This window comes from Canis lupus, chromosome 3 (assembly GCF_003254725.2).
Source record: "Canis lupus dingo isolate Sandy chromosome 3, ASM325472v2, whole genome shotgun sequence".
Taxonomy (NCBI): Eukaryota; Metazoa; Chordata; class Mammalia; order Carnivora; family Canidae; genus Canis; species Canis lupus.
In genome coordinates this window covers 72,899,695-72,927,594 of record NC_064245.1, presented here as the reverse complement: position 1 = coordinate 72,927,594, position 27,900 = coordinate 72,899,695, and the positions used below count along the sequence as shown (strand labels likewise).

The 27,900-nt window shown below is 38.9% G+C and overlaps 1 protein-coding gene and 1 long non-coding RNA gene across 6 annotated transcripts in view; one reads left to right on the top strand and one right to left on the bottom strand.

The window, feature by feature from the left end:
* LOC125754891 (uncharacterized) overlaps window positions 1-21,365 on the bottom strand; it is a 51,276-nt gene extending 29,911 nt beyond the window's left edge. For all 3 annotated transcript variants that reach the window (XR_007409946.1, XR_007409947.1, XR_007409948.1), the window contains exon 1: window positions 20,892-21,365. This is a non-coding gene — a long non-coding RNA (uncharacterized LOC125754891). The remainder of the gene's footprint in view (window positions 1-20,891) is intronic.
* A 19-nt stretch (window positions 21,366-21,384) lies between these two features.
* Window positions 21,385-27,900, top strand: part of UBE2K (ubiquitin conjugating enzyme E2 K) — a 67,394-nt gene continuing 60,878 nt past the window's right edge. The window contains exon 1 of one of the 3 annotated variants that reach the window (XM_025437022.3): window positions 21,385-21,724. In XM_025437022.3, coding sequence (XP_025292807.1) covers window positions 21,662-21,724 — 63 coding nt within the window. In that variant the 5' untranslated portion in view covers window positions 21,385-21,661. The remainder of the gene's footprint in view (window positions 21,725-27,900) is intronic. The other 2 variants (XM_025437023.3, XM_049108673.1) reach the window with 2 other exon arrangements.

The window sequence follows — 27,900 nt, the reverse complement described above, 5'->3', positions numbered from 1 at the left end:
AAATATTTAAAAAAAAAAAAAGAGTAGATCTTAAATATTCTCACCACAGAAAAAGAAATGGTAATTATGTGACAGGATGGAGGTGTTAGCTAATTCTTTGGCAGTTATCATTTTTGCAATATATGTGTATAGTTTAAACTTACCCAATGTCGTATGTCACTGATATCTCAATGAAGCTGGAAAAAAAGGTCTTTGTTTCATCAATAAAGTTGTTGAATTACTTCCTGAAACTTTATATTTTACAAGAAACATTGTAAATAGGATATTTTGTAGCTACTATTTTTTATGCAGCAGAACAGCTCTAAAATGCTTTAAGGGGATCCCTGGGTGGCTCAGCGGTTTAGTGTCTGCCTTCGGCCCAGGGCATCCTGGAGTCCTGGGATCAGGTCCCACATTGGGCTCCCTGCATAGAGCCTGCTTCTTCCTCTGCCTGTGTCTCTGCCTCTTTGTGTGTCTCTCATGAATAAATAAATAATAAATATTTTTTAAAAATAATAAAATAAAATGCTGTGAGATAGGCAAAATAATTTTAAAAGCAAGATTTTGTACCAAACTGTCTATGATATGTTTTAATAAATTAATCCAAAAATACTACCTTGTAATATTAGTATTTAAGAGCACCAATAGGTCAGCCCCGGTGGCGCAGTGGTTTAGCGCCGCCTGCAGCCCAGGGCATGATCCTGGAGATCCTGGATCAAGTCCCACGTCAGGCTCTCTGCATGGTGCCTGCTTCTCCCTCTGCCTGTGTCTCTGCCCCTCTCTCTCTCGGCGTCTCTATGAATAAATAAAATCTTAAAAAAATTTTAAAAAAAGGAGCACCAATACATAAAGGCAGTGTCAGGAAAATTGATGTCCTCAGCAAGAAGAACAATGAACAGAAGGTGTAATGATAACAGATGAATGAGGAAAAAGAATTCATCAGTTCCTACTTTGCTTTCATTTTCCATCACAAAGAATTATCCTCAAATTAGAAAAGCTAAGAGCTACACATGAAAGGCAGGTGAGGATGTGAGAAAGCATCCAGCTCTTTAGTGTAACTTCACCTCTCTGGTGTACTAAGAAAATTTGAAATGTGGTGGTAACTTTGTTGGGAACAGGAAAAGTGCCAGAAGACTGGAGATGGACAAATGTCCTCATTTTCTAAAAGAAGAAACTATCAGCCTGTGAACACATTTTTTTCCTTGGCAAAACTCTGGAATGGAAAATTAGACAAATGGTTTGTGAATCTTTTTAAAAGTGGTGAAAATAAGACACAGCATGAATTCACTAAAAAACAAGTGGATCTAAATGAAGCATTCTTCCTTTCTAATAGGGTTCCTATTCTCCCTGGTCTGACCCCTTCAGGGTGACACGAGGGAAGAAGGTGGGTGTAGGAGTGGAATGAGGCTGAATTCTCTTCCCAGCTCCCCTACTTACCAAAAGTGAGACTTGGCCACTCAAATTCTTGGAGCCTGTCTTTTAACCCAAATGTGATGGAGCTTCTTTGAGCTGGCTCTGCTCTCAGCCAGGGACTTACTTGAGACCAATCTCACATGTGTGGTCTTATTACAAAACAATTCAAACTTTGAAGGCATCGATAAATAATGGGGATTATGTTATACATGACACAACAAAACTTCTCAAAAATCCCCTTAACTAACCTGACTCTTTCCTTAAAATTCTTCCCCTCAGGAATCTACATCATCTCCTTCACTTTAACTCCCTCAAAACAAACAGACAAAACACCAAAAAATTCCACTCTACACAGCTTCTCCAGGTATATTTTTGCTTTCAATAAAATGCCAATATTTAGGAAATGAATTTGTGCTTAGCTAAAACCAGACCATACTCATGTGTACCCTAGGGAGCCTGAATTTGGTCACATCAAAAATTAAAATAATAATACCTATGTCAGAAACTTTTTGATAGGACTAGCTTACCAATTATATGTGAAAAAGTTTTGGTCTCATCACATAATAAGTAGTAGCCATTATTATTCACCACTACTCTCACTGCTGTGATAGAGCAAGAAAATGGTACGGACTCTGTATATCCTTATTTTTTCAAGGTGTTTGACTAATCTTCATGGAAAAGGAGGGTTGGATGATAGTACAGTTCATTGGAAGTTGAAACAATTTATACAAAGGTGAAATAGAAGTTTCTAGTAGTTTGTCAGAGGCCTCTATGATCCTATGCTGTTAAACATTTTCATGAATCACTTAACATAAAGGAGGGTATTAGACACATGCTCATCAAATTTGTAGTTAATATAAAATGGGGGGTGGTGGTGAATAGATGACAAGCTTAATGACAAAACCAAGATTCCAGAAGATCTGAAAAGGGTGATACAAAAAAGCATTTTAATATGGGTTAATGTAAAATCAAGTTTCCCCCAATGGTTACCTCTTACATAATTATAGTGCAAAAACAAAACCAGGAATTTGACATTAGTACAAAGTGTGTGTTTAATTCTGTGTCATTTTCTCACGTGTAGATTTGTGTAACCACTGCTACAATCAAATCTATTGGTGTTGACATTTTAGCTTACCTTCCTTTATGTTCCTTTACCATCCCACATTTATAGTATAACTGTCTTAAATATTTCCTCTATATACATTGAGAACCACATTAGACAGTGTTACAATTTTTGTTTCAATGGCCAAACAGAAAACCCAAGACAAAGGAAGACTGTTGTGTTTACCTATATTTTGCTCTTTTTTAAAAATTTTTATTTATTTATGATAGTCACAGAGAGAGAGAGAGGCAGAGACATAGGCAGAGGGAGAAGCAGGCTCCACGCACCGGGAGCCGACGTGGGATTCGATCCCGGGTCTCCAGGATGGCGCCCTGGGCCAAAGGCAGGCACCAAACCGCTGCACCACCAGGGATCCCTCTTTTTTTTTTTTTTTTTTTTTTTAAGATTTTATTTATCCATTTGACAGAGCACAAGCAGGGGGAGGAGCAGAGGGAAAGAGAGAAGCAGGCTCCCCATGGAGCAGGAAGCCCAATGCAGGACTTGATCCCAGGACCCTAGGACCATGACCTGAGCCAAAGGCAGACCCTTAACCAACTGAGCCATCCAGGTGCCCTATTTTACTCTTTCTGTGTTCTTTCTTTCTTTCTGATGTTACAAGATTCTTTTATCATTTCCTTTCTGTTTAAAAGAGAACTTCCAGGGGTATCCCGGGTGGCCCAGTGGTTTAGCGCCGCCTTCAGCCCGGCGTGATCCTGGAGACCTGGGATCGAGTCCTACGTTGGGCTCCTGGCGTGGAGCCTGCTTCTCCCTCTGCCTGTGTCTCTGCCTCTGTGTGTCTCTCATGAATAAATAAATAAAATCTTTTTTAAAAAATAAAATAAAAGAGAACTTCCGGGGATCCCTGGTTGGCTCAGCAGTTTGGTGCCTGCCTTTGGCCCATGGCGTGAGCCTAGAGTCTCGGGATCGAGTCCCACATTGGGCTCCTTGCATGGAGCCTGCTTCTCCCTCTGCCTGTATCTCTGTCTCTCTGTGTCTCTCATGAATAAATGAATAAAATCTTTAAAAATAAATAAATAAAACTTCCTTTAGCTACCTACCCTTTTAGGGTAGGTCTAATTTCATGAATTTGATGTCATATTCTTTTAGTTCTCCTCCATCTCAGTATGTCTTGATCAATGCTTACTTCTGAAGGATATTGCTTCTGGATAGAGAATTCTGATTTGACTCTTCTTCTCTTTCATAACTTCATAATGTTTTGCCATTTACTTCTGGTTCTACAGTTGCTGATACAAAATTTATTATTCCAATTGTTTACTCTATATAATATTTCATTTCTCTCTGAGTGCTTTCAAAATTCTCCCATGTCTTCAGTTTTCAAAAGTTTGACTATGATATGCCTTGACATAGATTTCTTTAAGTTTTTCCTGTTTGGAGTTCAGTCAGTTTCTGACAACTACTTATGGGTTTTTTGGTTGGTTGGCTGGTTGGTTGGTTGGTTGGTTTTGCCAAAATCAGGAACTTTTCAGTTCTTTAACAAATACTTTTTCAGCCCTGTTTTCTTCTACTTCTCTGTGTAGGACTCTGAAAACATGACTATTAGTCTTTTTTGTTATAAGCCCACAAGTCCTCAAGATTGCTAATTTTTCTAAAAATTCATTTCCTCTCATTGTTCAGACTGGGTAATTTCTTTTCTTTTTAAAGAGTTTTATTTATTTATTTAGAAATAGAAAGTGCAAGCAGGGGTAGGGGCTGACAGAGTGGGGAGAGAGAATCCCAAGCAGACTCCATGCTGAATGCAGAGCCCTACATGAGGCTCCATCTCAGGAACTCTGAGACCATGATCTGAGCTGAAATCAAGAGTCAGTCACTTAACTAACTGAGCCACCCAGGCACCCTAGACTGGGTAATTCCTAATTCTTCTATCTTCAAGTTCACCAATTCTTCATCTGTCCTCTCCATTAATCTGTTGAGCCCATCCATTAAGATTTTTATTTTGGTTATTGAACTTTTTAGCTCTAAATTTCCATTTGGGGATGCCTGGGTGGCTCAGCGATTGAGCGCCTGCCTTCAGCCCAGCGCGTGATCCTGGAGTCTTGGGATCAAGTTCCACGTTGGGCTCCTGCATGGAGCCTGCTTCTCTCTCTCTGCCTGTGTCTTTGCCTTTCTCTCTCTCTGTGTCTCTCATAGAATAAATAAAATCTTTTTTTTAAATTTTCCATTTGGTTCTCCTTTATATAACCTATTTCTCTTTTAAGACTGTTTCTTTGCAAAACTTTTTTTTCTTTAAGCATGCTCATAATTGCTTGTTAAAATATATTTATGATATCTGCTTTGAAATCCTTGTAAAATTATTCTAACATCCTTGTCATTTTGGTGTTGGCATCTGTTAATTGTCTTTTTTCATTCATTTTGAGATCTTCCTGGTTTTTAGTATGAGCGATTTTTTTACTGAAACCTGGACATTTGAGTTATTACAAGACTCCAGATCTTATTTAGATCTTGTGTTTTAGCAGGCCTCTCTGCGCTGGTGGGAAAAGGGGGGAACACTACTTCATTACTGCCAGGTGATGGTGGAAGTGTTGATTCTCTTCTATGATACCCTGGGTGGATAAGAGGGATTTGATTACTCCTGAGTAAGGGTGAGAGTTCTGGCTTCCTACATGACCTCTGCTGACACCATGGGGGTGTGTATGGTATTGTTACTACTGAGAGGTGATGAAAGTCCTGAATCTCTATTAGGCTTCTTCTGACACCACTCAGCAAGGAGGAGGGATGTCTTGGGTACAGATGGAAGTCCAGGCTCTCCACATGGTCTTCACTGACACCACAGGGAATCCCTATGTTCTTAATCACCAAGCTCTTCATTTGGCTTTCTCTGACCCTTATCCAAGCAGGGGGATTGGGATGATTCATTACAGCCTGGAAAAAGTGGAAGTCTAGGCTCCCTACTGGGCCTTTGCTGGTGATTATGTGGGTGGAGCCACAGATTTTTTTCCTTTGATGTTTGTATAAAGTACGGCAGTTACTATTTAAAGAGTTTTTGGCTAGCAAATATCCCCTTCCCAGTCCTTTGGCTAGAGAGAACAGGCTTTTCTTGGGGACACTATTTTTTAAATCTGTGTCCATTGGTAGTTCCATGTTGCTGGCTTTTCCAGTATACAGTCTGGAATATATGCAGTGAAAAGAAAACCCAACAACTCAGCACCATGTTATTCCTTGAGACTTACCATCATTAGCTGGTCTGCTTTATCCTCTCCATGTATCCAGGGATTTTAGTTGCACTTAGTGGAAAGAGTAGGGTATGTAGAAGTCTATGCTAACTTTTAAAATCCTCTTGTCAATCCTATGTGGTAACTATTATTATAGCCATTTCAAATAGTGAAACTGGATACAGACTGGTTGTCATTTGCCCAAGATCACACAACTAGCAAGTGGGAATATGAGATTCAAACTGAGGCAGTGTGGTGTCAGAGCCCATGCTCACGACCACCACATAGGCTTATGACAACCATTTATTTATTCATCACTACATTTCAGTCAAAGTATCATCACGTTTTAGTGAAATGCCGGGACACCTGCACCCCAATGTTCATAGCAGCAATGTCCACAATAGCTAAACTGTGGGAGGAACCATGATGTCCTTCGACAGATGAATGGATAAAGAAGATGTGGTATAAATATACAATGGAATATTATTCAGCCATCAGAAGAGAAGAATACCCGATGTGGAAGGAGCTGTAGGGTATCATGCTGAGTGAAATAAGTCAATCGGAGAAGGACAATCATCATATAGTTTCACTCCTAGGTGGAATATGAGAAATAGTGAAAGGTATTATAAGGGAAAAGAGGGGAACTGAGTGGGAAAAATTAGTGAGGGAAACAAACCATGAGAGACTCCTAACTCTAGGAAACAAAGGGTTGCAGAAAGGGAGGTGGGTGGGGGATGGGATAACTGGGTGATGGGCAATGAAGAGGGCACTTGATGGGATGAGCACTGGGTATTATACTATATGTTGGCAAATTGAATTTAAATAAGAAATGTAAAAAATAAAGAAAAAAGTATCATCACATTTAATTTCATTAATTTAAAAAATATTTATTGAGCACCCATATGAAACACCTTGTACTAGATATAAAAAGACAACATTAAAAAGACATGCTCCCTGACCATAAAATGATTACAGTCTAGTAAAGGGTGTAGAAATATAAATAATCATAATGGAACATTATGACTGCAATAGTAGATATATGTGGTAGATACAGTGGCTGCACAAAAGAGAATGTAAGTTTGTTTGGAGAAGGAAGAAAAGTTTCACAAGTGTTTAATTTGGATCAAGAAATGGTTGAGGCAAAGAAGTAATTCCAAGCAAAGAGAATAGCATACACAAGGGCATGGAAGCATGAAAATAGCATCATATGTTTGGGAAGCAGTAAATAGAATGACATAGCTGTTGTACATGGTGCATGTTGTGTAGAGGGTAGCATTGTTTTTCTCAAATTATCCTGAAGTTGCTTATTAAACAATTCATTATTTCTCTACCTATTTGAAATGCCACATGTATTACATACTAAATCTTTATAAGCTGTCAGATCAGCCCATTCCTGCTTTACTACCTGTTCAGAAAATGATTTGTTTCTCAACAACTTTAAAATATATTTTGATATCTAATAGTGTCTTTCTTTTGCAAAGATTCTTAGATTTAGAATGAAATGGTTCAGATGAGGGAAAAAAAGCCCCTTGGAATTTTAGTTGGAATAACATTAAATTTATAAAGTATCTTAAGTAGATGGGAAAATCATTAAAATTTTGAGTCTTCCAATAAAGAAATGTGTCTTTTTATTTGAGTCTTCTCAATAAAGTTTTATGTTTATGTGCTATACAATTATAATGTTTATTGCTAGATAATTATTTTAGTTTTGTTTTATGAAAACACAATTATGAAATTAATTTTTTATTTTTTTAAGATGTTATTTATTTATTTGACAGCGAGATAGAGCCAGAGAGCACAAGCAGGGGGAATGGTAGAGAAAGAAGGGGAAACAGGCTCCCCATTGTGCAGGGAGCCCAATGCAGGGTTCAACCCCAGGAACCTGAGATCATGACGTGAGCCAAAGGCAGACAATTATGAAATTAATTTTTTATTTTTTTAAGATGTTATTTATTTATTTGACAGCGAGATAGAGCCAGAGAGCACAAGCAGGGGGAATGGTAGAGAAAGAAGGGGAAACAGGCTCCCCATTGTGCAGGGAGCCCAATGCAGGGTTCAACCCCAGGAACCTGAGATCATGACGTGAGCCAAAGGCAGACACTTAACCAACTGAGCCAGCCAAGTGTCCCTGAAATTGATTCTTAAAATTATTATACAAATACATAGTGAATTCATGTCAAAGTTTTATTTAATTCATTAATGAGACAATCAGTAAAATTGAGGTCCTTCAGAAAAGAACTATGGGCAGTTGGAAGAGCATGTAACTCTTTTTTTCTTCTTTTGAGGAACTCATGCACTGGAGAGTGGTAAGGGCAGAGGGAGAGCGAGAGAGTGAATCTTAATCAGGCAACACTCCATCTCATGACCCTGAGATCATGATCTGAGCAGAAATCAAGAGTTGGATACTTAACTGACTGAGTCACTCAGGCACCCCAGAGTATATGACTCTTGATCTTGGGGTTGTGAGCTTGAGCTCCACGTTGTATGTAGAGATTACTTAAATAAATAAAGTCTTTAACGGGCACCTGGGTGGCTCAGTGGTTGAGCGCCTTTGGCTCAGGTGATCCCGGGATCCTGGGATCAAGTCCTGCATCAGGCTCCTGGCAGCGAGCCTGCTTATCCCTCTGCCTATGTCTCCACTTCTCTCTGTGTGTCTCTCATGAATAAATAAATAAAATGTTTAAAAAATAATAAAGTATTTAAAAAAGAAAAAGAAAAGGAGAAGTAGAAGCATAGAGTTAGTGGGAAAATAATGCTGAAATAAGATTGCTAAATTAGATGCAAAACCGGTCAGTTTTACTGTTCTAGGAACAATAAAATATAATCTTGGGCTTATCCTTACTCCTTTTTTTTTTTTTAATTTTTATTTATGATAGTCACAGAGAGAGAGGCAGAGACACAGGCAGAAGGAGAAGCAGGCTCCATGCACTGGGAGCCCGACGTGGGATTGGATCCCGGGTCTCCAGGATCGCGCCCTGGGCCAAAGGCAGGAGCCAAACCGCTGCGCCACCCAGGGATCCCCTTATCCTTACTCCTAACAGAAAAAAATTACATCCTATTCATTTCTATAAATTAAGCTCAACTATTACAGGAAGACATCTAGTCCCTAATCAATTATTGGTTAGTGTTACAATTTCTGAGTCAGAGATGATCCCTGGGCAGTTTACTTTAAAATGTTCTAAAAAAGTGCTGAAGCACAGAAAAGCCAACACAATATTGAAAAAGAACAAAGTTGCAGGACAGACACTAGCAGACTTCAAAATTTACTATAAAGCTACAATAATCAAGACAGGGTGATATGATGAAAGAATGGACAAAAAGAAATAGAGTACCCAGAAACAGACCCATACAAATATATGCAAATATATACATATATTTGTATGTATAGTGAATATAGTGAACTGATCTTTGACAAGGAGCAAAGGCAATGCTGGAAAAAAAAATTATGGAGAAGAGATAGTCTTTTCACAAAAGGTGCTGGACAACTAGATATACACATACATATAAATGAATCTAGATACTAACCTTACTTAAATCTTTCAGAAGAATTAGCTCAAATGGACTTAACTAAAAAAATCGCAAAACTATAAAACTTCTAGAAGGTAATATCCAGATAATTCTAGGTAAAACTAGAAATTTTAGAAATAACACCAAAAGAATGAATATCTATGAAATATATTAATAAATTGGACTTAATTAAAATTTAAAACTTCCTTTCTGCAAAAGATAGTCATGAAAAAATAAGTCATAAACTGGGAGAAAATATTTGCAAAATCCATATCTGATATAGCACTTAATATTCAGAATATAGAGAGAACCTCTAAAATTCAACAATAAGAAAAATATATGTTGTTAGGGAATTGTGAATTAAAACAATAAAATATATTAATAGAATGGCTAAAATCTCAACTGCTGACAATACCAAATGTTGGTGAGGATGTAGAGCAACAGGAACTCTCAATGCAAAATGGCATCACAACTTTGGAAGACAGTTTGGTAATTTCTTTTATCTTTTTTTCTTTATAAAGAGTTTATTTAAAAAAAAAAGAGTTTATTTTTTAGTAATCTCTACACCCAACTTGGTACTTGAACTCACAACTCTGAGATCAAGAGTTACACACTCCACCGACTGAGTGAGCCAGGTGCCGCCAAGTGGCACTTATTTTTAAATTAGCATATGTTGTGTTATTTGCATGTATGTTAATGAAATATTCTATTTCCCCCAATAAATTGATAGTTTCAGAGTCTTCAGAGTCTACATCTTATTCTTCTATGTATCCCTAGCATCTATGAGCATACTCACTTCTATATATCCCTAGCATCTATGAGCATACTCATAAATGTTGATAACAGCAGCTTTTCTTCACATGTAAAGCTTTGCCTGGGAAGAAAGATGAGAATAACCTGTGTTTAAAAGCTTGCGACGGGAATGCCTGAGTGGCTCAGCAGTTGAGCGCCTGCCTTTGGCTCAGCGTGTGATCCCGGATTCTCAGGGTCGAGTCCCACATCAGGCTCCTTACATGGAGCCTGCTTCTGCCTCTCTCTCTGTGTCTCTGACTCTCATGAATAAGTAAATAAAAATCTTAAAAAAAAAAAAAAAAAAAAAAAGCTTGAGATGATCCCTTACATATATGGTCAAAGGATTTTCTTTTTTTTTTTATTTTTTATTTTATTTTATTTTATTTTATTTTATTTTTTATTTTTTTATTTTATTTTATTTTTTTAAAGATTTTATTTATTTATTCATGAGAGAGACACAGAGAGAGTCAGAGACACAGGCAGAGGGAGAAGCAGGCTCCATGATCGTGACCTGAGCCGAAGGCAGATGCTTAACTGACTGAGCCACCCAGGGCCCCCTACCTAGACCATGCAAATCTTGATCTCAGGGTTGTAAATTTGAGCCCCACAGGGCTTTATTTAAAAAATAAAAAAAAAATTTTTAAGATTTTATTTTTATTTATTCACAAGAGACAGAGAGAGAGAGAGGCAGAGACACAGGCAGAGGGAGAAGCAGTCTCCATGCCAGAAGCCTGATGTGGGACTCGATTCCGGGACTCCAGGATCACACCCTGGGCCAAAGGTAGGCTCTAAACCACTAAGCCACCCAGGGATCCCCCCCAAAATAAAAATTTTTAATAAAAATAAATAAACCTCTTACAACTCAACAACAAGAAAACAAACAACTGATTCAAAAATAAGAAAAGGACTTAAATAAATATTTCTTCAAAGAAAGTATACAAATGATCAATAAACACATAAAAAGATGCTTAACATCATTAACTATTAGGGACATGCATATAAAAACCACAGTAAGATATCACCTCACACTTGCCTTTAGGGCTATTAACAACAACAACAACAAAAAATAACAAGTTTTTGTGAGGATGTGAAGAAATTGGAATCCTTGTGCACTACTGGTGGGAATGTAAAATGATACAGCCTTTGTGAATAATTACATGGTATTTCCTTTAAAAATTAAGTATTGGGGCACCTGGGTGGCTCAGTCAGTTAAGTGACCCACTCTTGATTTCAGCTCAGGTCATGATCTCATGGTTTTGAGATTAAGCCCCACATAGGGCTCCCCACTCAGTGGGGAATCTGCTGGAGATTCTCTCTCTTTCCCTCTCCCTCTGCCCCTCCTTGCTGAACTCTCTCTCTTTATCCCTCTCAAACAAACAAATACATCTTTTAACAAAGATAAAAAATAAAATATGGATGGGGTACCTGGCTGGCTCAGTCAGTAGAGCATGCAACTCTTGATTTTGAGGTTATGGGTTTGGGCTTCACATTGGTGGGGAGTAGACTTTACTTAAAAAAAAGTTTAAAAAAATTAAATACAGATTACCAAGTAATCCAGCAGTTTTACTTCTAGAATAGAATAATTGCAGCAGGGTCTCAAAGAGATAATTTCCATACACATGTTCCTAACAGCATTATTCACAGCAGGCAAAAGATGAAAAATAAAGCGCCCATAGATGGATGATAAATAGATAAACAAAATGTACTATACACATACAATGAGCTAATATTCAGTCTTAAAAAGGAAGGAAATTCTGATGCATGCTACAACATGGATGAAACTTGAACACATTATACGAAAAATAAGTCAGACATAAAAGGACAAACATCGTATGACTCCACTTATAAGAGGTACCTAGAATAGAAAACTTCATAGTGGCAGAAAGTAGAATAGTGGATACAAGGAGGGTAGAGGAGGGAAGAATGGCAGGAAGAATGGGAAGTTTTTATTTAAAGGGTATGGAGTTTCAGTCTGGGATGATGAAAAGTTCCAGAGATGGATGGTGAGGTGATGGTTCCACAATATGAAGATACTTAATGCCCTTGAGTTCCACACTTAAAAATGGCTAAAATGGTGAATTTTATTTTACCACAACTTTAAAAAAATAAAAAGCTTGAGAGACGCCTGGATGGCTCAGTTAAGCATCTGCCTTTGGCTCAGGTCCTGATCCCAGAATCCGGGATCGAGTCCCACATCAGGCTCCTTGTGGGGACCCTGCTTCTCCCTCTGCTTATGTCTCTGCCTCTCTCTCTCGGTCTCTCATGAATAAATAAATAAAATCTTTAAAAAATAAAAAAATAAAAATAAAAAGCTTGAGATTGGGGTGCCTGGGTGGCTCAGTGGTTGAATGTCTGCCTTTGGCTCGGGTCATGATCCCGGGGTCCTGGGATTGAGTCCTGCATCAGGCTCCCAGCAGGGAGTCTGCTTCTTCCTCTGCCTATATTCCTGCCTCTCTCTGTATGCTCTCATGAATAAATAAATATTTTTTAAATCTTTAGAAAAACCCAAAACCTTGAGATGATGAATTGGAACAAAGCCTTGTGAGCCTGATAGAAATCCTTGTTACTTAGTTTTATATAAGGACAGAAATCTAAAAATCTAATTGTCTAGTGCAGAGAATAAGGTTTTGTTGTTTTAAAAAAGTTATTCTCTTTATCAATAAGTGTGCTTAGACTACATACTACTCCAGGGGATCCCTGGGTGGCTCCACGGTTTAGCTCCTGCCTTTGGCCCGCGGCGCGATCCTGGAGTCCCGGGATCAAGTCCCACGTCAGGCTCCCGGCATGGAGCCTGCTTCTCTCTCTGCCTCTCTCTCTTTCTCTCTCTGTCTATGAATAAATAATAAATAAATCTTAAAAAAAAAGACTACATACTACTCCAGATACTTTTGAAGCTCTAATTGTGGTAGTATACTTTTCCTGCACTTTTCAGATGGGAAATATGGGAATGCATCTTTCTTAATCAAATATACAAAATTGAGGAATAATATATTATCAAATGCTATTTAAACTTTTCTTTTAAACTAACTTCCTGGGGAGGAGGGAAAAATGAAAAATAAATACACAAAACTGTCTTTCCTAATGTTAACTTAAAAATATATTATATTGGGACGCCTGGGTGGCTCAGTGGTTGAGCATCTGTCTTTGCCTCAGGGCGTGATCCTGGAGTCCTGGGATCGAGTCCCACATTGGGCTCCCTGCATGGAGCCTGCTTTTCCTCCCTCTGCCTGTGTTGTGTCTCTGCCCCTCTCTCTGTATCTCTTGTGAATAAAACCTCTGAAAATATATATACATATTATATTAATAGGTTAAAGATATGTAAGAATTCACAACCTTGTTAATACATAGAAATCATAAAAAGGAGGATAAAATCTACTTGCATCAGATCAGAACACAGTGCTTTTGCTGAGATCTTTATATAAGTCTATCTCCTGCTACTTTGGATTATGCTTTTCATTACAGTTCTCCTATACAGAGAAGCTTGGCCTCTGTGGGATCTCCTGAGAGTGCCTAAGACATGCTGCTTTCTAGCTTCAGAGGGCACAGGGAGAATTGTTTGCATATGCTTTCCTAAACCTCTGGGAAGAAAGACTTAAAGCTGGATCATTCAACATAGAAGGGAGTCATTCCCTAGGATGGTAGAGTTGAATGCTCAGCTACAGAGATCTGCAAGTGGCTATGAATTTCCACCCCAGGGAGCATCAAGAAAGGGAAAGATATTTATCTATTATTTATAGGACACTACCTACTGTAGTCACTCTCACTTGGTCCTTCTGAGTTAGGTCATCACCCGAGTGGGGAAAGTTGTTACACCATGCTCCTCTAATCCTAGTGCAGAGGCTACAGAACAGCAGAGACAGAGTGTAGCCCTCCTCATAACAGCAATATTCAGGAAAGTAAGAAATTATGGTTGTACCTTGTTGTATCAGATAGGGTCCTGGCAGGAAGCTAGTGGTTAATTAGAAGAGTTTAAGAGACTATAAAAGTTACAGGAAGCTGACAAATGCTAACAATAGCAGGGGCCACTTGGCACCTCCATGCTTGAAGGGGTAGAGGGAGCAAGTTACCAGAATACTTTTTTTTTAAAGATTTTATTTATTTATTCATGAGAGACACAGAGAGAGTCAGAGACATAAGCAGAGGGAGAAGCAGGCTCCCTCTGGGAGTCTGATGCAGGACTCAATCCAAGGACCCCAGGATTATGACCTGAGCCAAAGGCAGATGTTCAACCATTGAGACACCCAGGTGCCCCAAGATTACCAGAATCCTAAAAGAGCCATAGCAATAGCTTTAGCTACAGCTGAAAGAGAGAGCTATTGGACAAGAACTGCAGCCTTTAGTAGGGAAATATAGCATTGCTAATCCTTGGTTCATCTCCAGCCAGAGCCTAGCCACACTCAGCTGGAATCCAGAAGGTAATGAAGTCTTATTGATGTCAAGACATCAGATGATACTTCCAGCATCTAGGGGCACAGAGTAGAGAATGTTGGAGAGTGGATTTGCAGGAGCAAATGAAGACTATCTGACCAACTTAACAAGGCTTATATGATTTATGAAATTCTGTATTCTAAATGGATGATAAATAATTGACACATGATTGAGGGGTCAAGTAGGTAGAAGCTGGTCGTGGATTTTATTTAGTGGGAAGTTCATGGCCTTTGATATGACCAAAGGAAGGGGGCAGCTTTTGAAGAACAGCTTCTAAAGGATTGGGATCTTTGCACTGGGGCCCCAGCGATTCTAGGGTCTAACAGAGAGGACTCTGGTTTAGAGGACAGAAAGGAATTAATTAACTAACTCAGCAAAAACAACTGAGATGGTCAGCAGAGGGCAGTCTACCGGAAAGTTGGCCAGTGTCTTAAAGTGTGAAGGCTTTATAGCCATGTCCCAGTTGTAGCCAGATATTCCTTGGAAGGAGTGAAATTATAAAGTCGTTCCCTTAAAAAATTCCCAACTAAAGAATCCCTGTGCCTAACAGGAACCAAATCAGTAACATAAGACAAGGAAACATATTCTGTGCTATCAAAATAGCTTTCCACTCCATACTGCAGGTATTCTGAAAGCCACAATGGTGGGAGTTCTGCTCTATTCTACAAATCTGGAATAATATAACGTGCATTACAATCAATACTGTGGTAGTCACTGGCCTGGAGCAAAGACTGTGGATCTAAATGCTGCTTTCCATTCTTGCCGCTAGAGCTCCTCACCACAGCTGGGGTGAGTAGGAGATAGAAGCTAACAAGATGGGAATGGCAAAATTCAGTGAAAAAAAAAAAAAAAAAAGAAGAAGAAGAAGAAGGCAAAATGACCTCAGAGTTAGGACTGGGTGTTTCAAAAGAAAGTTAAATGAGAGGCTTGGGTAAAACAGGCAGTGATGAGAGAAAGAAAAGAAAAAAGTCTCAAAAAGCTGGTAAACACAAGATCAGGATAGAGTGGTAGGGAAAAAAAATTGCTCTGCATTTGGAAGAAGAGGAAATTTGAATCTGAAGAGCAGTAACAGTAGCAGGAGCTACAAAAAGGAAGACTTGAACATTTCAAACAATGGCGATTATCATCAGGGTCAGATGAACCAAGGATTAGCATTACGCCTTGCTGCATTTTTTTTTTTTTTTTACTGTGAATCAACACATAAAAACACATTGTTCAGTTAGAGGCAACAGAAGAGTTACCAGATTAACTCTCCATCAGTCTAAAACCAAGTTGACAAACGTTCACATATATGTTTTTGTAAATTATACTCTGAGAGTGTGTGACTTTTTATATCTAACCCTTGTGTCTAAGCAGTACAGTATATACTCAAATGTATGTAAGACTCATTTATACTCTTTGGAAATACTGAGGATTCCAAAGAGCACTAGTTTACATGGTTAAGCATTGTGGTAGAAATTAAAACAAATTATTGAAATATTTATTTTAAAATAACTATAATAGGGGTGCCTGCGTGGCTCAATCAGTTGGGCAGCTGACTCTTGATTTCCACTTGGGTCATGATCTCAGGGTCATGCTTGGTACAGAGTCTGCTTGGGATTCCCTCTCTTCCTCTGCCCCTCCCCCCTTTAATAATACAGTTACTATAATAAACAAAAAACTATAATAAACCTATTACATACTTACATAAATAATATATCTTTAGTGAAAAATAATTATATTTCCCAAGATATAATCTCTTTCTAATGCCTGGTTTAATAGAACACAGCTGGATTTTCATATATACTTTTGCATTCAGTATGTGCATATATTGTTTTGGTTGAAGTATATAAAGAAAATCCAATCTCATACAAATTCAGTTGGAAAGGAAAGAAATATTTTATTTTATTTTATTTTATTTTTTTTTAATTTTTATTTATTTATGATAGTCACAGAGAGAGAGAGAGAGGCAGAGACACAGGCAGAGGGAGAAGCAGGCTCCATGCACCGGGAGCCTGATGTGGGATTCGATCCCGGGTCTCCAGGATCGCGCCCTGGGCCAAAGGCAGGCGCCAAACCGCTGCGCCACCCAGGGATCCCAGGAAAGAAATATTTTAATAATTTTTCCAAATAATTGTGGATATTATTCTTTAGTACTACACTAACTCCAAACAAGGGGGTCATTCCTCAAAGGTTAGTTGCAATGTGGAATCTGAAATGTACCCAGTGAATTTTTTGTACTCTGTTACATTAAAATGCATTGGTCTCTCTCAAACCTTGAATGTATGTTATACCTATGCATGGTTTTGTAACATCATGTATTGGTCATTTGGAAAATATTTGTTCACTGACTTCTGCAGATTTTTAAAATATTAATATATTTCATTGTACATTATCAAGCAACCACATTTGTTAATATCACCACCAATTTAATCAGAAACATCTTTAAGCATATTGGGAAGTTGTCAAGTCACAGTGACAAATATTTTCTAAAACTCTAATTTTCAGTTGAAAGTTTGAATTTTATCATTGGCAACAAATTCTGCCAGCTGTTTTCCTTGAAGTGACAGGCTTACCTTGTTCATTTATGATAAAATGTCTGCCAAATACCCAACCCTTGATAAACATAGTTTGCTTCAATAATTATTTTAAGTAAAAATGGTGTTCCATGGAAATAGTGGCTAATTTAGCTCCCAACTCAACCAGTTTGGCAAGTGCTTTATCGTGTGCTTCGGTATGCAATAGAAGTGCTTTCTTGATCCTTCCCATGAATCACACAGAATATTAAAAAGGCATGTATTCAAAAGCTGAAGTTTGATTAAATCAATTTCTACTGCTTCGTCAAACACATTCTAAAGTGAAACTGGTAAAAAAGAAAAAAAAAAGAGTGGCACCTTGTTGGCTCAGTAAGTAGAGTATGCAATTCTTGATCTTGCAATTGTTAAGTTTGAGCTCCATCACGGGTGTAAGCAATTACTTAAAATCTTAAAAAAAAAAGAAAAAGTGAGGGGTGCCTGGGTGGTTCAGTTGGTTTGGCTCAGATCATGATCTCCAGATCAGACTCCCAGCTTAGTGAGAAGCCTGCTTCTCTCTCTCCCTCGGCCCACCCCTTGTGCTTTCTCAAACAAACAAACAAACAAACAAACAAACAATTCTTAATAAAAAGAAAAAAGTGAAACTGGTATTTTTTTTTTAAAGTAAACTCTATACCCAATGCAGGGCTTGAACTCACAACCCTGAGATCAAGGTGCATGGTCTACCACCTGAGCCAGCCAGGTGCGCTGGAAACTGGTACCTTTTTTCTATTTAAAGATTTACTCAAAAAAAAAAATAAATAAATAAAGATTTACTTATTTGGTGGGGCAAGGGGGCGGGGGCGCTGGTGCAGAGGGAGAGAATCTCAAAAGACTCCCCACTGAGCACAGAAGCACAGAAACAGATGCAGGGCTCCATCTCACCAACTATGAGATCATGACCTGAACTGAAACCAAACATTTAACTGACTGAGCCACCCAAAAGCCCCAAAACTGATATTTTTTAATAGTGAGTGGGTGGCATTAATCAAATTATTACTAGTACAGTAATTGTTTTTGTCCACTATTGCTTTTATGTCATCAGTGCAAATGTCAACACGGTAAAAGTCAAATAATGTCTTAGTTGTATTATGATAATAGTTAAAACGTTATTGCAGACCGACCCTTGAAAACATTATCAGGGACCCTTGTATTTCTGTGGGCTATACTTTTGAAATGAATTCTCCCTATCCCTGATAGAATGTAAATCCTGCAATTCCAAAGGTTTTCTGTTTCTTGTTCACTGATTTATCTCTAGGGCCTACATCATGCCTGGCTCATAGTAGACACTCAATACATACTTGTTTAGTTAATTTTAATGAAGTAATCAACTGGAACTATATCATTATAGTGGAGAACTTAGAATCTACATTCCTGGAAACTCATTTTTAAAAATTTAGTTTTAAATAGGTAAAATATACAAGAGGGTACATGGTGAAAATTCTCCCACTTTGCCTTCTCCAAGGCATTTTTTTTTTTCTCCAAGGCATTTAAATTGCTTTCTCAGAGATACCCACTACTGTCAGTTTCTTATGCAATTTTCTAGTGATATTTTGAGGATTCGCAAGCATTATAAACACAAGCATATTCCTTTCTTCCCTCACACATATGGTGGTATCCTATACACAATATGGACTGCATAGTGGTTTTTTTAAAAGTAAACTTTTTCTTTTGGAGTAATTGTAGATTTATAGAAAAGTTTCAGAGATTCTTGTACACTGTTCACTTCTCCTAATGTTAACATCTTATATAACCATAGTACCACATCAAAACTAAGAAATTAATATTGACACAATACTATTAACTAAATTACAGGATTTATTTAGATTTTACTAGTTACTAGTTAGGTCCTTTCAGTTCTAGGATCTAATCCAAGATACCACGTTGCATTTAGCATATTGCTTTTTTTTGCCCTTAAAATGTACTTTGGGGATTGTCTCATATCAGCTAATATATAGTTGTCTCATTCTCTGGAAGGATTGTAGAATGACTTCCTAGAAGTAGAATTTCAGAGCCAATGATTATGTGTATTTAAAAACGACATGGGGCGCCTTGGTGGCTTAGTCGTTTAAGCGTTGGATCTCTATTTTGGCTCAGATCATTATCTCAAGGTTTTGAGATGGAGCCCTATGTCTGGCTCCATGCTAAGCAGGGAGCCTGCTTAAGATTCTGTCTCTCCCTTTCCATCTGCCCCTTTCCCTCTTTCTGTCTCTCAAGAAAACAAACAAACAAACAAACAAACAAACCCAAATCCCTCTCTATCAAAGAAATGACCATACTCTCCCAAGTTGTCCCCCTGTGATTTGAATGTTGCACATCTCCTTGAAGTTCCAAAATTAAGATTGGGGACTGAATGAAGTTGATAAATGTAAAGTACTCAAAACACTTCAAAATAATTATTTTTATTTATTTGTTTATTTTTTCAAGGTTTTATTTATTTATCATGAGAGACACAGAGAGGCAGAGACATAGGCAGAGGGAGAAGCAGGCTCCCTGCCGGGAGCACTGATGCAGTACTCTATCCCATGACCCTGAGATTACAACCTGACCCAAAGGCAGATGCTCAACCGCTGAGCCACCCAGGTGCCCCCCAAATAATTATTTTTAATATATTGACACAAATACACATAGCATTGCAATGATTTACATTACACCAATAATTCATTGTACCGTGACCCACATGTATAACCTCTGCGGACCACTAGGGGGCTCTGATGGAAGGGTTTTTTATAATTTATATTAGTCCACTAGGGAGGTATTTCCAAATGATGCTTTAGAATTCTGACCTCTTAAAACCTGAAAGAGAACATCTAGTCCAGCTTCCTTATATTACAGATGAGGAAACCAAGGTTGGCCAAGATAGCTAGCATGGAGTAGAGCTGGAATCAAAAATTTCCTCTTGGTTCCGATGGCAGAAGTTCAAGAACTTTTTTTCCATGTGCCTCCACTTGAATGATTCACTGCCTGTGAATCACTTTGGTGCCACAATTTTAGTAATTCTTGCTAAGACCGTGTATTTGTGATATTTTTCTCGGAGGATACTTTACTAACTGATGAGGAGAAAGCAGCTCATGAAATAAAAACTTCTAAATAAACTTTATTACTTTATTCCAGAATGTTCTATGTAAAGTACCGCTCAGCACCAAAACCATATCACTTCCTGAAACCCTAGCAACCATTTTCAATTTGCCTTTCAAACTTACTATATACTTAAAACATTTTTCTCTTATCTTCATTTGTTCACTCAATATTTATTGAGTGCCTACTAGTGCGAGACAGTCATAGGCCCTTAGGTTTACAGAAGTAAAGCTACCATTCCTCCACAAGAAGCATCTATTTCTCCATTTAAAAAATATGTATTTATTTATTTTATTTCTCCATTTTCCACTTTAACATACAAACTATTTTCACATGTTTTAGTTTAGTGGTGCTGGTAGTGTGGTCCCTGAACCAGCAGCAAGAGCAGCAGCATTTGAGAACTTGTTAGAGAAGCAAATTATTAGGTCCACCCCACACTCTAGGGATGGGGTCTAGCAACCTGTTTTTGTTTTGTTTCGTTTTTTTAAACAAACTCTTGAGGGATTCTGATGTAGATTCAATGTTAAAAACTTAAAAAAAAAATGTCACTAGTGTCAAGGTTAAGAAACCCTGTTCTCTTTTTTTTAATTTTTAAAAAAATTTTATTTATTTATGATAGTCACAGAGAGAGAGAGAGAGAGTCAGAGACACAGGCAGAGGGAGAAGCAGGCTCCATGCAGGGAGCCCGATGTGGGACTCGATCCCAGGACCCCGGGATCATGACCCGAACCCAAGGCAGCCGCTCAACTGCTGAGCCACCCAGGGTGCCCCCAAGGTTAAAAACTCTTAGACCTCGGTACTGATGATCTAAGTAGCTCAAAGATCAACATCTGACTTCGAAATCTACCTCAGGCATCTACATGGAGTTACCTGTTTCAAATACACCTGATGCGACCCAACAATGACCACTTTGAATTCAGCGACGTGGAGTATCTGGAACAATCGCGTTAGTAGTGGCACTTTAATGGCTTCAGAACAAAAACGGACCGCCGTGGGATTTTTCTGGGCCTACACCGACAGAAAATGGGCCGGATGAGTTCTGGAATGGTGTTTTCGTGCCCTCGACCCAGTCAGGCGCAGCAAGCCCGGGGGTCCTGGGTCTGGCTGGGTCAGGACGGCGCTCGCAGCCGACCGGGGCCGCGAGAACCCGCTAGCTCGCGCCCAGCCCTCCGTCAGAGGCCGCGGGTGGGAAGCCTCGGCCGCCCCACAGCGATTTGGAGAGGGGCGGAGGCACCCGAGAGGACCCGGGAGGCCCGCGCAGGGCCGGCCAGCGCGGAAGCCGCACCCTCCTGGCCTCAGACGCCGGCAGGGCGGAGCCACGCGGCCGCAGCTCCGGCAGAGACGCGCGGCGCAGCGCGGCGCGGGCTCGCGTTTGAGGCGTATGGGGCTACAACGGGAGCGGCTGCGCCGCCCGGCCGGGTCAGCGTCTTGCGCATGCGCGGACCCGGCGCCATTTTGGTGGCCGGGCGCGGAGGTGATTCCACACTGAGGAGAGCGCGGCGGCCGGGTGGCAGTGGCAGCGTTCGTGTGCTCGGGTGTGAGTCGCCGAGGGAGGAGGCGCTGGTGGAAGAGGTGGCGGCGGTGGCGGTGGTCGTAGCGGTGGCGGAGGAGGCGGGTACGAATCAGCTGCGGGCGGAGACATGGCCAACATCGCGGTGCAGCGAATCAAGCGGGAGTTCAAGGAGGTGCTGAAGAGCGAGGAGGTCAGAAATGAACTCGCAGACATGCCCCCACCCCAGCCCTGGGCGGGAGGGTGCTCCCAGCGGCGACCCCGGCCCCCCGGTAACCCCTGGGTGGCCCTCTTTGCGGCCGCCCTTTCTGCCTGTGGGGAAGCAGCAGTCTCCCCCCTGCTTCCGTCGCCCTCCCCTCCCCTCCCCGGGCCCTGGGATGGACAGTCTCGCGGGCGGGCGGTCTGGAGAGGAGCACGGTTTGGGGGGCAGATGGAGAAGGGGGCGCCTCCTGGAGGGGTGTGAGCTCTAGAGAGAGCCCGAGGCCGTGGCAACAGCTGGAAGTGTGGATGTAGGGTGGGGAGGGAGCAGGCCGGGCCTGAGAAAACCCGGGAAGTGGGTTGGGGGAAGGGGAAAGGTGGTAACTGGATCCCGAGAGCCGCGCCGCTCCGAGGCCCGCACTTTTGAGGGTTTTCTACGTTACAGCCTCTTTGGCCTCCACTGTCCTTTTCTTTTGGGAAGGAGCGGTAAAAAGACCTTAGGTACTGATGAAAGAAGGACGTTTCAGAGTTACTCCCTCCTTAGTTCGGTGTTGGGAGAGAAGAGGAGACGTAATGGGATACTATTCTATTGGAGTGGGGAATGAGGGAATTTTCACCTGAGGTAGGGAATTAATTCCAAAATAGATCATTATCTCATTTTTCCCGACTTCCCCCCCCCCCACAACCCTTCCTTCACCCCACCCCCAATTCCTAGGCCTCTTTTCTGTTGACATCTAAAGCTTTTTGATTGGGTCGAAGGCATGTTGTTTGGTGTATTAAAGGCATTTAGATATTTTTCGATAGGAAAAAATAATGGAGGGTAAAGAGTAGCTTATTTCAAAATATTGTTTACAAGTTACAGGTCAGAGTCTCTCCTAAGACAATGCCTCTGTGACTGTTGTGTTATGCCATGAAACTTCATTATGATGTCTCTCATAGTTAACTTGATTCTTACTTTTGAAAAACCAGCCCTATTAAAAACATGGGATTTCCCCCGGATTAATATATTATTATATCTCCTTATTGAGTAGGTTTGTATCATAATTGAAATTATTGGAAACACTTTTTTTTTGTCTCAAGCTGCTCTTGAGTCCTGCAGAATTTAAATACTCTGCTGTTTGCCATATTTACTTATATAGTATATTCAGAATATTCTAGTGATTTGACTCAAAACTGTACAAGGATCAGTACAATTTTTTATACCCACAACAACAAGAATGCCAAGTTTTTCCTCCTTGGATTTAACAAAGAGAGAGATGAAAAAGTAATACTGAAATAGTTATTATTTTCAAGATGTCACATACCATTATTGGATGTATCATTACTATTTGTATTTTTCTTTTATGTTGGAGCGTTGATAATCTCAATGATTTGTGAAATTCAGCATTCTAATGAGTAATTGACATAAGTGGCAATACTTGAGCTTTATTTATGTCACTGATTCTACAGTAATCATTTCTCCAATTAGACATGGAGAATATAATTCTTTAAGATTAACTTAAAATAACAAATACTAGCGATTTACTAATGTAGTAGTCTATAAGAAATGATCTGTTTTACAGAGCATGTGTATGAACTCTGACCTCTGTATTTGTTCAAGAGCCAAAACTCTGAATGGAAGGATGACTTTGTATTTTTGTGGTACAATGCAGAAATAGGATCATAAATGTCTGTACTGATATACAGTGAAACAATGATTCTAACTTTTTATTCGCAAGAAAATATGTTCCAGGATAGTCGACATATATATAATCCTATGAAATATTCAGCTAATACTGTTGCCAACAGCCTAAAACATTTCTTCTGTTAATAAAGTTGTACAAGCCTGAGACTTAATATGACTTCTTTCTAGTGCTTTATTTTCTATTAAAAATGGTAAGTTACTGCTCTCAATTCATATGGTCTCTTTGCTTCGTATGAGGTGACTTTCACTATATTTTTAGTACTTCAATTAAAGCTTAAAAGAAATCTTGTATCAACTCTAGTATGCATATTGTTAAAACAATACTGCTCTGTAAGGGATGTTGAAGTCTTGCTTCAAGTAAGCATTATGGTATTTCAGAGAAAGAGAATAGGAAATGCTAATAAATTGTTTTAAGAAGAGTACCTTTATAAACCTGGAAGGAAATTTCTTCTAGAAAATAAATTGCAGAGTACATTTAGGAAAGGGTCAGATAATTTAATCTTGGATTATAACCAATAAATAGCTTTATTTTCATCGATATTTTAGTAGGTCCAGTTTTATAAGTGGATTGTGTTGATTATTTTCAGCTCATTGAATGACTTGTAGTAGAGTCCACGTGTTTTCCTTTTTAAGTGTGGAAATGTAGTATTTTGAGTGTCTGGTCAAGTAATTAAGTATTTCATCATATCATCTACATAAATCTCTAGGTTTCCCAAAGTTTGTTTCATATGGTCTTGTTTACTAAGAATACTGATTGGTTTAAGGAATTTTTTTTTTTTTTTGTCTTTTGTTTTCTAAAGATAGCTGATGTTTGCTGAGTTCTAACCATAAGAGGTTATAAGTAGTCACTCTTGGAGTGTGTTAATTAAAATCTAGGCTTGAAGATAAATCAAATGTGAAAAGCTAGGTGCAGAATAGTGTGGAGGAGGCTACCATTTGTATTGGAATAAGGGGGGAAATATGTGTATTTTTCTCCGTGAGAAATTGGAAAATTGATTACTTCTGTATGAGGGAATTGGGTGGTCTGGGGTAATGGGCATTAAAGGATCCCTTTTGAGTTTGGAGTCATGCATATATATTATTTACTTAAATAAAATAATAAAGGCATCTAGGTCTTTTTTCCTTGAGACTGTTTGGAAATCCATCCTCTATGTTTCAGATACTAATTTTAAATCTGTGTGAATTTTAATATTTCAAATTGCCAGGAGTGGAAAATTGATTAAACTACATTTTTTTTAAACTACATTTTATAGTTATTTTATGAGTCGAATTACTAAGTGAAATGTTGATTGTGAGGATATAATAAAACCATAATTTATATTCGGGTTGTATTATTGTTGTTAACAACTAAGCACCATTTGTAGATTGACTCTTAATAACATTTGTTTATGCATTCTTGCTAATTTTCAGGAACAGTTCTTTGAATTAGATTTCCTGTTTCTTCGATGAGGAAATTGAGATTCAAAGAAGTTAAATTATTTGTCTGCAAGCATGTAGCTTTGGGACTTAGATCTAGGTGTGCTTGTGTTTATATTGTACACAGTGTCATTACTTTCCAAGGATAGGCATGCTTTAATTATTTAAAAATAACTGAGACTGGTTTGTATTACTGATTAAAGGATATAAACACAACCTAATTTAATAGTTTAAACATTAAAAGAAGTATTACCTGTTAAGTAACTTAAATATTTATTTGCATGTCAGTATGCAAAGTACTTTAAAACATATTTTTTGTTGTTGTTTACTTCAGAGAGAAAGAGAGCACGCATGCTTACAAGCCAGCAGGGGCAGGGGGCGGGGTGGGGGGGTATGGGGCAGAAGGAGAGAGAGAGAGAATCTTAAGCATACTCCCCTGGACCTCAGAGCCCTGATGACCTCGAGGTCATGATCTGAGCCAAAATCAAGAATCAGATGCTTAACCGACTAAGCCACCTAGACACCCCTGCAAAATACTTTTAAATTTGAAACTCAATAAAATAATATGTCCCAAGTCAATGCTCAGACTCTTGGGGTTTTTGTTGTTGTTGTTATGTGTTATCTGTAGTTTTTTCATATTGTAGCTGTACTTTGCTAACATTTGCTATGATTCTAATAGAGTATATTTAGGCAGCCCAGGTGGCTCAGCCCTGGTGGTTTAGCACCGCCTTCAGCCCAGGGCCTGATCCTGGAGACCCAGGATCAAGTCCCACGTCAGTCTCCCTGCATGGAGCCCACTTCTCCCTCTGCCTGTGTCTCTGCCTCTCTCTCTCTGTGTCTCTCATGAATAAATAAATAAAATATTTTAAAAATAATAGGGGATATGGCAATTACAAGTTGATTCGTGAAATTCCCATATGTAATTTATGGCATTACAAGTTGATTTCATGAAAACTGCTATTGTGAAGTTTTTTTCTGTTTCAGTGGATTTTGTATTTAGTGTCATTATTATATTTAATTTTTTTTATTTTTTTAAGATTTTATTTATTCATGAGAGACACAGGGGCAGAGACATAGGCAGGGGGAGAAGCAGGCTCCCTGCGGTACCTGATGCAGGACTCCGAGATCACAACCTGAGCCAAAGGCAGATGCTCAACCACTGAGCCACCTAGATGTCCCTTTTAGTGTCATTTTAAATTTAATATATTTCATCTAATTTGATCCAAAAAACTAATTGGCGAGTCTTTAGAAGTAAGTCTGTTGATTTTGTCGACCATAGTTTCTGTCCTTAGCTCTATTGACATTTTAGGCAGATAATGAATTCTTTGCTGTGAGTGGCTCTCCCTTGCCTTGTAGGATGTTTAGTAGTATCTCTAGCTTCTATCACTAGTTGCCAGTAGCACCGCCAATGCTCTTCCCTACCTCTTTGCCCTCTTTCCCTGCCAGTTGTATCAACTAAAAATGTCTCCAGACTTTGCCTAATGTTGAGAACCACTGCTGTAGACAGAACTCTTTAGAAGAACATCTCAAACAGTTATCTGTGTAAGATATGTAGTATATTTTATCTAAAAGTTGAATGGACAGTAAAGGTACAAAAAAGTTTGTAGTATGGCTACTACTAGTTTTGAGTGGTGTTTTGTTTTTAAGATTTTATATTTTTCCCTTTGTAAATTAATGATTATTTTTTCTTTTAAACTTTTTCCTTTTTGACTTAAAGGAAAAGGTGAAATTCCCCGCTCAGAATGGATGTAACTAGAATGTGAACAATTTTTTCAGTCAAAAAGTGGTTTTTATAGTTATGTAAGTTACAGCTCCGTGTAACATTTAAATAGTCTACTTTACGGGGTTCTGGGTGTGGGTTGAGTGAGGAAAGCTTTTGATCGGATTAAAAAATGGTGCCTGTCCAAGTAATACTGTTTGGGGTACATTTTTTGTTTCATTTTACTGTTATAAAAAGACTGATCTCTATCAGGTATAGATTTACCTTCCAGTAAATAAGGTTATCAATAGTTATTGAGCAGTTATTGGGACCACATCCCAAGAAGACTTACTTCGTTGGATATAGATAAAAATGTTAGATGCAAAGGGTAAATGTTATGGGAGTTTTGAGGGTATGTGTATGGAGGAGGGTTTTTGTTTTTTTTTTTTTTAGTTTTTATTTTAATTCAGTTAGTTAACATACAGGGTTATATTAGTTTCAGGTCTTTAATATTGGAGGGAGATTTTTGAGTCCTGTTCCAAAGGAGGGTTAAGACCAACCTAAAATTTCAGAAGACAGTGCCAAAGGAATTTCAGGAGTACTGGAATTTATTTATAAGTAAATGATTTTTTTTCTGTCGGCACCTGAATTGAAACTAGGGAACAGAGATTATTGACAAAATTAGGCAAGAAACTTTTACATATTTAGAAAGGTTATATGCACAGTTCTGATATACACATAGTTGTGGAATTAGCACCTAAGTATCTGCACTACTGTCTTTAGGAAAAAACATCTTTTTCACGTCAAAGTAAAAGGTAACAATAAAGTGTGACCAGCTCACAGATCAGGTGTGCAACAGTATTACCAGCACCACAGGAACCCTCAGCCATCCCTTTCCAGGCATTTTCTTGATTTCTAATAGTACAGATTAGCTTAGGATATGTTTGAGTAAAAGAATAGACACAAGTATATACTATATGATTGTTTTAATTCTAAATATTTTTATTTTTTAAAAGATTTTTTACTTATTTATTCATAGAGACACAGAGAGAGAGAGAAGCAGAGACACAGGCAGAGGAGAAGCAGGCTCCATGCAGGGAGCCCCACGTGGGACTCAATCCCCTGTCTCCAGGATCACACCCCGGGCTGCAGGTGGCGCTAAACCACTGCGCCACCAGGGCTGCCCAATTGTTTTAATATTAAAGGTCTTCAAAAGATGCCCTTCAAATTCTTTGTTCAGGTGACGCCTGGGTGGTTCAGTTAGTTAAGCTTCTGACTCTTGATCTTGGCTCAGTTCTCCAACTCAGAGTTGTGAGTTTGTGCCCTGCCATTGGGCTCCACACTGGGCATTGAGCCTGCTTTAAAAAAAAAA